The sequence below is a fragment of the Hippocampus comes genome, unplaced genomic scaffold (genome assembly GCF_001891065.2).
Source record: "Hippocampus comes isolate QL1 unplaced genomic scaffold, H_comes_QL1_v1.1 scaffold1, whole genome shotgun sequence".
Classification (NCBI taxonomy): domain Eukaryota; kingdom Metazoa; phylum Chordata; class Actinopteri; order Syngnathiformes; family Syngnathidae; genus Hippocampus; species Hippocampus comes.
In genome coordinates this window covers 854,602-867,110 of record NW_017805010.1, presented here as the reverse complement: position 1 = coordinate 867,110, position 12,509 = coordinate 854,602, and the positions used below count along the sequence as shown (strand labels likewise).

The 12,509-nt window shown below is 43.8% G+C and overlaps 1 protein-coding gene across 3 annotated transcripts in view; it reads left to right on the top strand.

Moving 5' to 3' along the window:
* Positions 1-8,972, top strand: part of sema3h (sema domain, immunoglobulin domain (Ig), short basic domain, secreted, (semaphorin) 3H) — a 62,366-nt gene extending 53,394 nt beyond the window's left edge. For 2 of the 3 annotated variants that reach the window (XM_019863045.1, XM_019863043.1), the window contains exons 11-18: positions 526-615; positions 740-869; positions 1,041-1,129; positions 1,599-1,640; positions 1,908-2,065; positions 3,802-3,863; positions 4,570-4,712; positions 5,344-8,972. In XM_019863045.1, the coding sequence (XP_019718604.1) occupies positions 526-615; positions 740-869; positions 1,041-1,129; positions 1,599-1,640; positions 1,908-2,065; positions 3,802-3,863; positions 4,570-4,712; positions 5,344-5,808 (1,179 nt within the window). In that variant the 3' untranslated portion in view covers positions 5,809-8,972. The remainder of the gene's footprint in view (positions 1-525; positions 616-739; positions 870-1,040; positions 1,130-1,598; positions 1,641-1,907; positions 2,066-3,801; positions 3,864-4,569; positions 4,713-5,343) is intronic. The other variant, XM_019863044.1, reaches the window with a different exon arrangement.
* The last annotated feature ends 3,537 nt before the right edge of the window (positions 8,973-12,509 follow it).

Here is a 12,509-nt window from a genome sequence, read left to right as displayed (position 1 = left end):
TATTTTGTATGTAGTAGAATAAATGTGTTTATTTGTATTTAATCCAGCCCTTATCAAATAGCGTGGAGGGCCACCCTGGAGGGCGTGTGTGACCTGGGCAACACGCTTTTTCTGTTGCTGTACAAGAATATACTGTAATTGCACACCCACCGCAGAAGTGGCGCTCTCAATTTAATTTAATCAAATCCTTTGTGCGAGAGACCAAAAAAAAAAAAAAAACACGTTAAAGTTCTTCTTTGTTGTTAAGTCGATCTATATATAACCTCCACTTTGCACAAGAGAAATATAAATACAAATAACATCTAATATTCCGGAGTAAGAAAAAAAAGGCCAAAACATGGGGGAGAATCTTGGTTCAGCACAATTTGACAGACACACCCATAAGGCTTGAAACACACGTCAACAAAATAATTACTTCCATGGTGGGTGATTCCAGTGACATGTAACAGGTAGAGTGGAAGTCCTAAAAGTGACTCTCTGACCTTGGTTTTTTTTTTTTTTGTTGTTGTTTTTTACCAATCGCAGTGTCCCAGCAGCACATATGGAAGCTACAGCTCCACGAGGGAATATCCTGATGATGTCATCTTCTTCAGCAGGACTCACCCGCTGCTGGAGGTTCAACTCATGTTTTATTTCATCAGACTAACTGTGTCTTGGTTTAAATAGCCCATGAGGGAGCTGACGAAGCATTCATTAGATACCGTGCTGAAGTTGAACAAAAATTTCTGCGCCTGTGTAGGAAATTGTGTTGCCCTTGGGAGAGCGCCCCCTCCTTGTCAGAGTGGGTGTTCACTACAAGTTTAGCAAACTGCTGGTGGACAGAGTAGAAGCCGTGGACAGCACCTACGATGTCCTCTTCATCGGCACAGGTACACTCAGCGCGGTTCTTTAAATATATTTGTGTTTTCCTTTCCAGGGGCCGCGTTTTGTCATGTTTAACCCTTTCATGCACCCTATAAACTGATAACATGATAGATAAGCCGTCCACTGTAGTAACCGCTGTCCCCGAAAGGGTTAAAATGTGATGTATTTTGTGGCAGACTCTGGCCTGGTGCTGAAGGCCATCCACCTGCCCAGAGAACACGGTCCAAGTCAGGAGGTCACGTTGGAGCAGCTGGAGGTTTTCCAGGTAGTGCACAGCATCACTTTTGTCTTTGTTTGAGTTATTTGAACTGCTTGTCCGTGTTGTCTTGTAATTAGTGCCTTTTTGTCCCATTCCATCCTTGAGTACTGAGCCAATTAAAAGATACTATTTTGTCAAGAAGGCCTGCAGGCTTTTGTTCACTAGCCATGCCAAGATTTGATTTTTTTTTCCAATTGTCACTTCTTTTTTTTTCTGCCTGTGTGTTAACCATCAGACAAACTTTATCAGGGAATGAAATAAGCCTTTGCATTTTTCTCCCATCATGCATGAATATATTATGGTCAAATCAGAGTACATGCCTGGCTCCAATAGTTTTTGTGGTACATGTACTGTAACCCTTGGGAATAAGTGTATTCAGTACGGCGTGAATTAAATCACCATGCAGAAGCGCAGCGGTGCCGTCTTTTGAGTTTCTCTCGAGTGATTGTCATTGTTTTGTGTGTTCTCCTCACAGCACAAATCACCAGTGACTGCCATGGCGCTCTCTAGGAAGAAGGTAACAGATGAGACAAAAACTGACAAAGCATACTTTTCTCACTCAACCAATGAGGCAGGCGAACTATGACACGCCTACCCCATCTCTGCACCCACAACTACAGTTGCCATGGTTACCTGACCCCAGTTACAGCAGTCGCAAAGAGATCGTGCACACACACACACACACACACACACGCACACACACACAGAAATGTCCATGATTAAATTGGCCCGTGTTTGCTGCTATTAGGCCGCATCGTGACGTTTCCTTCTCCCCTTCATGCAGCAGTGGTTGTTTGTGGGCTCCAGGGAAGGGGTCTCCCAGCTGGGCCTGTACCAGTGTGAGCTCTACGGTGAAGCCTGCGCTGAGTGTTGCCTGGCCAGAGATCCGTATTGCACATGGGACGGACACGCCTGCAGCCCTTACATGCCCACCGTGCGCAGGTACGAGCCCTATTGCCAATGTGTTGGAGGTCACAGCACAGAGAATTTGTCATTGGTGGTCTTAAGTTTGAGAAGCAAAGGCGAAACACATGAGGCTTGACTTGTGTAATCCAGCCCTGCCTTTTTGAAGCCTGGTTTAGATTACGATTGAACTCAGATCTCTCTGGTGAACATTTTCCACCACCACAGAACCCCCACCAACTCAGCCTCTGTCTGCCCCCGTTTTAACTGTCCTTGTTCTTCGCCAACTCCCAATCTAATAAAGAGGGCTGTAAAAATATGCCAGGCAAATGATGAGGACCCCCCCCCTGCCCCCGTGCCGCAATCTTATTTATTCATGCTCCCTTTATGATGCCTTTTTGCAATTGCATGATTGAACCGCCCCCCCCCCAGCCCCCCATGCCCCTCTGTGTTCCCCTAGCCTCATCTAGTGTGACGGTCACACAGTTTATGTGCTCCAATCAAGTCAGGCCTTGAGGAAAACAATGAAATTTCCTAGAACACACCAGTGATTCCCATCCTGATTTTTTTTTTAATTGAACCACCAATAAAAGTAATGCCTCATTTAAAAGTGGAGAAGGCCAATATTTACATCATATAAATTATTCATCCACCGAGTAACAGACAGAAAATATATCTAAGCTGCGTTTTTCATTCATCCATCCATTTTCTGGTCCGCTTATCCTCACAAGGGCCGCGGGGTGTGCTGGAGCCTATCACAGCTGTCTTCGGGTAGTGGGCGGGGGGCAACCTGAACTGGTTGCCAGCCAATCGCAGGGCACACATAGACAAACAACCCAGCCACGCTCATACTCACACCTAGGGACAATGTACAGTAGAGTGTTCAACCAGCCTGCCATGCATGTTTTGGGAATGTGGGAGGAGAGCAGAGTACCCGGAGAAAACCCACACAGGCACGGAGAGCACATGCAAGCTCCACACTGGAGCCAGAATCGAACCCTGCACCTGTGCACTGTGAGGCCGACACGCTAACCAGTCGGGCCGCCGGGCCGCCCTGCATTTTTCATGACGTGGAAAAATAATTGGAAATATTTTTAAGTTGAAGTTCATCTGCAACGCAGTCAAAAGGATTCAAATCTCGACTCATGCCCTTCCGTTTGGAGTTTGCGTGTTATTCGCATACTTGCGCCCAAGCATGCTCCGAAAAACATGCATATTCAGTTAACAGAAGACTCTCACATGCCCATCAGCTTGGGTGGTTATTTGTTGAAATCTTCCCTCTGGTTGAGTGGCACCTCATCCAATGCGTACCCTTTCATAAGCACAAATTCCAGCTCAGAGAACAAGATAGCGGTAGACGATGGATGATGGATGGAAGTTGCAATTTCCGGCAAAGGGAGCCTTTCTGTTCTGTTGTCAAATTCTACATTTTCACACCACTTTAGATGATGTCCTGTGGCTCTGCATGGGAACCCCTGGAGCACACGGCTCCCATACATCATGAACAATCTGGAAGCTGATTACAGAATTTCCCCACTCATGAAAAACACATGGAAATGAGAGGGGGGTGGGGGGGGGGACAGATTTCCTTGAAATAATTTGTTAACTTCTAGGCTACCATCATGTAAGAGTGTGTATGTGGACGACTCACTTTGGACATGGTAGCGCGACAGACGTTTTGTTGCTCCAATGCTGTGAGCACATTTCCAGAAGCGATTTGTCATCCTGTTGGAAATGTCCAGTAAGACTGGAATGTGATATTTTGTTTTCTGTAGGCGGAATGCTCGACACCTGGGCGAGGACGAGGATCCATTAACTCAATGTGTCAGACAAGGAGGTAATGCTCTATTTTTGCCCGTGTTTTTTTTTTTTTAATGGACAGTGTGTCACATAACAATATAGCACTAAAATGCAGCGGTGGGCACGTCAGTGAACTTCCGTCATTTGTCAGCGGCGGAACTAGAAGGCCGTCATGATCACTCCGCCATTTTTATCCGGCTGGCCCAGTCCATTCGTTCATCATCGATGTTTTTAACGCGCTTCCTTCATCGCTAAATTCCATTTCGCATGCCGCTAATTTAAGACCGTCAGTGAAAAAAAAAACTGTTTACAAGGGTAACAGCACACAATTAAGAAACAGTTTGGACCATTTTACACCGAAAATATAATTCTTCGACTATTACTGCTCCTCCCCCTGTTTCTTGTCCCCAAACTGCTCTTTGTTTTTTGGGTTCGTGGTGGGCCACTTAATGACCAAAAATCACTTCCGTTGGCGCTTCTTTCGTCGCAGTTTCAAAGTTACCGTCAGTTGTCGGTCCATCTGCCAAAACAGGAGCTTGTTAGTTACGGACGACAGGTGTAAATGCCCACCTCTGCTAAAATGAGAGAATTCCGCGAAATTGCTTGGAGGCGGCAGGCATGGGCCGACGTAGACACCATTTTGGTGCAATTACGAAAGCTGCACTTCGCTCTGGATCTCCTTGCAAATGTTTGACATGGGACTCACTCTAATGTTTTTCCATCTCTTCTTTGCTCGCTGCCAGCCGGGCTGCAGGTGGAGGCCGAGCAGAGGTTGATGATGGTTGCCGAGGGCAACAGCACCTACTTAGAATGTCTCCCACGATCCAGGCACGCTGCCGTCACTTGGTACAAGCAAGCCGGAGAGAACAGCCCTGAACTAAACCAGGTACACATGTTCAGTTAAACTTAAAAAAAAAAATAGAGCGAAAGTCAAAATCATAACACATCAGTCCAGATTGGACTTCAAACAGCATTTTGAGGAAAAATACCACTTGGGAGTCAAAAGTGGTAACACACGTAAGAAGGAAAAAGTGTGATGATGATCATAAAACCGCAAATAGAACATCTTGCGAAGTAGAATAGCGGCTCTGCTCAGTACAACCCTTAAAAAAAAAAAACATCCGCATGGAAGAATGTGAACCAAGGAGCACTAATGATGACAGCTAGAGATTTAGAGAAGCAAGATATTCCCCATATATGGCCTTATTTAAGAGAATAGTTTGTTGTTGGCTACAAGAATGAGTTGTGGCTGATGTTGTACAAGCCTTCTGCGATTCAAAAAAATCGCCATCTGGTCTAAAACACACACACGGTACAAGTGAGCTGCATCTTTGCATGTGTGTGTTAGCTAACTTAATAGTTTTTGCTTGTCACTTTCACAACATTAGCAAAGCTTTTGTTTTGCTAGCATAACAGTCGAGCTACCTCCCTCGTAGCTCGTTTCTAGCTAACAATGGTGGCAGTCCAGTGCCATGTGACTTTGGCCAACTCTTCGCCGGACCAAATGTTCGCTGCAGGTGAGGTCAGGCGAGCAGGTGGTGGTGATCGAGCGAGGCGTCCTCATCCGTCGGGCCGAGCTGTCTCACAGCGGCGTCTACCATTGCCAAGTGGAGGAGCACGGCTACCACTGGACCGCCGTCACCGTCCACCTGGCGATCTGGAGCCCCTCGGCCGAGCGACTGATAACGACCTGGTCCGCCTCCTCGCATCAGCCTTGGTACGGCGACGCCATGACGCTGGTTCACCCGAGGAACCTGGGCCAGCACTGCCTCGCTCTCGGGTATCGCCCGCCGCGCAACCGCCGCCGACACAGCGACGCGGTGGTGGTGGCTGTTAAGGAGAAGGCAAGGGGGGAAAAACACAACCACGGGGGAGGAAGGGGGGGAGGAGGTGGAGAAGGCGGAGGAGGAGGAGGAGGAGGGAGGGTAGCGGGTCGGAAGAGCAGGAGCAAACCGCAGCAAAGAGCGCCGAGGAGCGCTTGAATGTGTCGCACAGCAAAGGCCTTCACATGCATGCATGTCCACACACACACACACACACACGCACACATCTTGTTCAGGGTGGGCCAAAAATTCATGACTCACTTCATTGTAGGTATAAAACAAGTAAAGGAATGTCATACGGTACCAGAAACAGGCAGGGATCCATGAATCAAACGAAGCATGCACTGTAAGGGTACAGTTGCATACCGAGGAGCAAGAAATCTTTCATATGTTCACATCAACATCTTGATGATGAAGGTTTTAATTTATCCCAACAGAAGTTGGTTGTCCTGAGCTTTTTGGGTCTCCAACACAATGCCTGTTTCATCGAAACTTCTTCATTGGAGCAAAAGTCTTTCTGGTAGACCGTTAAGTTACACCTATTATGCTGCATACTTCAATGATGTCTGTTTTAGAACCCGAATCAGACATTGAAAGCATTTCTTTAAGCATGGGCGTTGCAAATCAAATGTTTTTTTTTTCTTCATACAATAACAATAAACTAAGCATGTCGTTGCTGTCCTGTGAAAAACACGAATGTCCATTTTTGTCATTAAAAAAAAAAAAATCAAATAAATAACCCTAATGGGATGTCCGAAACGCGGACAGCTCCTTTATGTTAACATTTTAAAAAAGAGAAAAAATTGACATGTACGTTTTTCAGCGGGCAACGATATTGAGAAACATGACTAACACGTCAATCATGAATTCTCTCGCCACTCTGTACATGGACAAAGACATTTGCATGCACTTGCCATGTTAAAAAAAGGCATTTTAGTGACAAGCATTCACACAGTGAATGTTTTGGAACTAAAGAAGTCATCAGATGGAATATTTTAGGTGGCAAAGCAGACTGAAGGATCACCTGCGTACACTTTGACTGAAGAGGAGTCTTGTTCACAAAGTAAATATGACACATGTAAAATAAGTTTGCCCCTCGATGATCCTTTTTTGTGCTTTTGCATGTTCCGAGCTACGCACGCAACTTTCCACGCTTGTTTACGTCACAGACAATTATCATGGACACAGTTTTTAGCATGATCAAATGCACAAAAAAAAAAAAAATAGGGATGTTCAAGTTTCAGGTGAAAATTCAGGATGACGCTAAAATGCATTTTAATATTTCCGAGAACTCGTTCTGACTTTGTCTTCTGCCATCATGAGACCAAGATCAATTGTAACAATCGACCAACAGTTCCTCGCCATCAATGGCGAGGCTTCAAACAGATCCACGGATGAGAGTGCCTACAGACAGAGATACAGAGAGACATAGAGGAGCCACAGAAAGGCTCTGAAATGGATGACCTTGAAAATGTCTCGCTCCGTTCATGAATCAAACACCCATTGTGAATTTTGTTTGTTCGAGAACACAGCAAGTTGTACAGAAAGTGTTTAACAATGAACAGTTGGACATGTGCTTTCAAAAGTTCAGAGACGGTCAAATTAAATTCATATAAAAGTTGTATTGTGTTGTTTCGGTCCATCCTGAAATTTTACTTGAAACTTGAATATGCCAAACTTTTTGTGAGTAGTGTATGCACTGTAGCATACAATGCTATGTTAAAATATTCACAGTGAGCACCAGCTGCTTCTTCCAGCTTTTCTCGAAGTCTTTTCAAATCGAGCTGAGCACATGTGGTTGGTTGATTTTTTTTTTCATCATATATTGCAGATCCAAAAGGTAAATATTGACGGAAATGTGATTTTTTTTTTAATTTTTGCTTTTACTTTAGTGGACTCAAATAAAAAAGAACACATAGCTTCACATTATAATGACTGCAAAGGAGCTACTATTCATCGAAAAAAAAAATGTACATCGAAAGGTTGGCTCTGCCGAAAGGTCAAAGCACATCTGGGTCCTGTCATTTAAGATGTTGTAATTAAAAGGAAATGGCACGAAGAAACTGAGTTGAGTGAAGAAATAGTGACAGTATGCAGGAGAGCGATTGTTTGACAGCCACCATAAGACACAATTATCGGTAAGCACTTTCTTGCTCAAGGGCTCCCCCTACAGTTCTGAGGTATGTTTTAACTTTAGAGCTCCTAAAAAAAATGAAACGCAGAAACAGGTTTGGTAACAAAAAAAACCACGAGGTGTTAACTTGAAGTGTATAAAATAAGAAGAGAATGTCAAAACAGTCATTTAGATGACGTACGGACAGAGCGAGATTTCTCGATGTGCTTCGGAGGCGAGTCACTTGATAATAAAGCAACTCACTGGTGTACATTTCATTCTTCTGTAGTATCAAGTTCGCTGTAAACGGGGAACTCAGCAACCGGGACAGAGATTTTATTTTATTTTTTACATCACCGGTACCCTTCTGTGGTGGTCACAAAATGACAAAGGAAAAGCAAAACAATTGTGTAATCCTTAAGAAACTCAAAAATGAGTCTTACTTGGTTGGTTAAATTTTGCATTGTCGTACTTTGGAGGTTTTACTGTATGTATCTCCACTTTTGATTCATTTTTAGGGAGTTTGGTGCTCCCCATAAGAGGCTGTCACACTAATTCAAGTGAACGCAATCTGGGTTGTAAATTCTTGTTGCTAACCACGTAGGGATCCATGAGAGTATTTATCACATATTGGCAAGTGTCTTTTCAGTTTTAGCTTGCACACTAAATCAAGTTGTGTCACAAAAAGACTTTGGGCACAATTCAAACCAACACGGATGGATTTTGAAGAAGACCCACAAGCGGACTGTCTGTGGACTGTGTACAGAACGAGCATGTTTTGTTTTGTTTTGTTTTTTTGTATGTTTTGTGTCGGAAAAGTCGGTTCGTATGGGGAACGAGTCGCCGGTGATCCAATGTACATTATGTAAAATAAAGCACGTCTTGTGATCGAACGTTTTTGACAAAAATGACGTCATTGGCCATGGCAGTTCTCCCAGTTTTGAAAGTGTTTGACCAACAATACTGGTTCACAAGTTGTTTTGGTTTTTTTTTTGTCTTTGTGTATTTATTTCCCTCATAAGCTTTGTGCTCACTCTTTTAGAAACTGTTTCCAGCCATAAATTAACTGGAAACGTATTCAACACACAATTAAGTGTGTTACGATATAAAAGCTGAAACACTTTTTCTTTTCTTTTACTTGTTGAGTCTACAGGCAAATAAATTCCCATCATTCATTAGTTGATGAAAAAACACCATGTTTAAAAACCCACTTAATTGAGTTGTGCATTTGAAACAACAAAATGTGTCTGTCATGCAAAGCTGAATGCATTCTTATTGTCTCGCTTTCAAACTCAAGTGACGTCTGTGGGAACCATATTTGGTTACTTCCACTCAAGTTGACACCGCGGGCCTCGCTGCGAAAGAAATGTAACTATGGGATTCATCGTAGTCAATCAGCCGGGTTCGAAATACAGAGTATAGTTTTCATGAAAGAAATGCCATCAGTCCAGGCTGTTTCCCGCCTCTCGCCCAACGTCAGCTGGGATAGGTGAATAGGTTCCAGTTCATCCACGATGCTAATGAGGACAGGCAGCGTAGAAAATTGACTGATAGATGAACGAAATGTGTCGGCCAACCCAGCATGTCTCGCCTGTGCATCACGACTTCTCAAATTGTACTGACAAAACAAATTGGAGCGTACCATTGTATCTGACGGTTAATTGGTGAACAACTTTGCTGATTTGTTAGTGATTGTTTGTCTCTTTGTATGTTAGCTAGCAAGCTACTTCTTGGTTGATTTAGTAGACGGTGCGAGACCGTATGTATTGCAAACTGGAACAAGATGTTCTTGTGTTGTCTTGTATTTGAAAACTTGAAAAACGGAACATTGAGAGGTAGATTGAACAAAATAAATCCACCAAGTCAGACCAAACAATGTCTTTAGAAAAAGAAATGCAGCCAACTGTGTGATTTATTTATTGTTGTCTTTTGTTAGGCACGGGCGCCTCTTCTGAACTGAATGGGTGGGAACAGAACCATTTGTGCTGAGGATCTTTTAAAATGGCTTTTGTGCATGGTGACACGTGAATGTTGAAAGCGTCAAAAATTAATGTGATGTGATTAGTGTGATGAAACACTTCAACACAGAAGACGCACGTCAAAACCTCTATAGCAGGGGTCAGGCAAGCATGACCTGTGGGCCACACGCAGCCCACCCCATTCTTTAATCTGGCATATGAAGCATTTACACTAGTCCTGTCGTATTTGTTGCTTTGATTTAAATAAGTGCCATTCCTGCGAATAAATTTGTATATATACTGCAGAGCTTTTCTCTGTATTTGAAGATATGCATAAACCGTTCATGATTAAAAGAATAACACAATTTATCTTCAAAACACTATAGTGAATAAAGATAATTCAATTTTAGAGGCAAAAATTGTTTCTCTCACATTGTGCTCTCTGGCAGATTTATGAAGACATCACATTAATGATCCTCAACAAACTGACAAATGGTCACTTTACTCCAGTTTTTTTTTTTTGTTCTAAATGTGGAGATGGGATTCAGCTGTTGTTAAATGCAGAGCTGGATCCCCTCTGTGTGATAGAAGGCTGTTGGCCACGCCAAAAACCTGGAAAAATCCTCAACTGTTTGCCTTGACAATACAAACAATATATAATTGCTTTCTTGATTGACTTTCATGTCTTTCATAAAGTTTAAGAATTTTAAAGCTTTGGACACCCCCTGGCATATTTGGTTTGTTTGGCAGGGTTCACTGAGTGCCCTTCCTGACATCCCACTCACTTTTTATCTTATGTTTGGGACTGTCAGGGGCTGGGTGTTGGGGTTCGGCTAACCCTAAGGTCTCAACTTGCAAATGTCACATGACCGAACCCAGAAAACAGGTGACCTGTGGTTGGACGTTGCCTGAGCACTTATTCTGTGAGCTGGCTAAAATTGGGTAGATTTTGCTGCTTAATTCATATTACACAAACATGTTGAATAACATGTTTAGACTGGTGTTCTTTTTCTTGTTAAAAAAAATTACAAATATTTTTGTTAATTGGGGTGTTGGAGGCTGGAACAGTTTAATGGCATTTCCATTAATTACAATTGCGAACGATGAGATACAAGTATTTGAGTTACAATCGTGGCTACGGAACAATCTCGTATCTCAAAGCACCGCTGTATGCCAAAACACTTTAGGACATAAGCGACAGTACATATATTATATGACTTTAAAGGCATCCGCTCATCTCAGCCACTCTCATGGCGCGTCAGAGAACTTTTGAGGCCTTCCCGAAAGCTGCAGACTGGTCAGACTAACCGTGAAGTGAGTTTTCAGATTTTTTCAAGGGGGACAACTGCGAAAACGATTGAGTGGACCTATTTGAGTGTTGTCATTGTGTTTGGTTAATTGTCACGGCCTTTGAGGCTTGACAGAGGACTGGAAAGGGAGCAAATGGGATCAAGTGGTTGCTCTCCCATTGACAACGAGCCAGCAGTACAAACAGAGAGCAGCTGGGCTACATTACACTCCTTCCTATGCTGCTTTCATGCGGTGACGTCCTTCTCCTTTTTGTCGTCCTTGCCGTCCACTAAGCAGCCGCGGTGGCGATCCACTCACTTTAATGATGTCAAGTGCCGATTCATTAAAGGGCTCACAGTGCAGAGGCAAGTCAATGTGATTTATTATGCGCAACACATGCAACTTATTGCAAGGAGATGATGAAAATGATGAAGGCCTCACCTATTAGGTCACAGAGGGGATTTGGTGATTTTTTATTTATGTCATCTATTTTCCTTTCAGCACAGTTGACTTTTCAGTCTACATATCTTATAATGTGACGTGTGTGTGTGTGCGTGTGTGTGTGTGTGTGTGCGTGTGTGTGTGTGCGTGCGTGCGTGCGTGCGTGCGTGCGTGCGTGCGTGCGTGCGTGTGCGCGTGCAAGTTTAAGCCTCCTGTTAAACATCAAGTTGACAAGTTTTATCCATCCATTCATTATCTGATCTACTTATCCTCAACGGGGGTCACAGGGGTGCTGGAGCCTATCCCAGATGTCTTCGGGTAGCAGGCAGGGTACACCCTGAACTGGTAACCAGCCAATCTCAGGGCACACATAGACAACCAACCATTCACACTCACTGAGGGACAATATCGAGCGTTCAATCAACCTACCATACATGTTTTGGGAATGTGGGAGGAAATGGGAGGACTCTGAGAAAACCTTCGCAGGCACGGGGAGAACATGCAAACTCCACACAGGGCCAGAATCGAAACTCGGACCTCTGCACTGTTAGGTGAACATATGCTACCCAGTCGACCACTGTGACGCCATAGATACTTGACTTTATATTGGGCAGCACCATGTTTTATTGGCTAGCATGTCCACTTTGGAGCTTGAATCTTGGCTGTGGCTTTCTTGTGTCCGTGTGTGTGTGTGTGTGTATGTGTGTGTGTGTGTGTGTGTGTGTGTGTGTGTGTAAGTGTGTGTGTCCCACACGGGTAGATGGTGTATTACAAATTCTGTACAATCCATCCATCCATCCATTTTATTTTTTTTTGGGGGGGGGGGGCGTTTGCTCTCATGGGGGTCACAGGAGTGCTGTTGCCTATATTTTAGGTTGGTTCCACACAGGGGAGCCGAGTGAAAATGAAAACTCAGGATCCCTCAACTGTGAGACAGATGAGCAAACCTTTTGGCATGGGAGGCAAACACATGTTTGCATATATCCTCTACATTTTGTTAGTTTATACTGTAAAAATTACAAAACATGCAGTGCCTCAGTGACCCATGAGCATTTGAC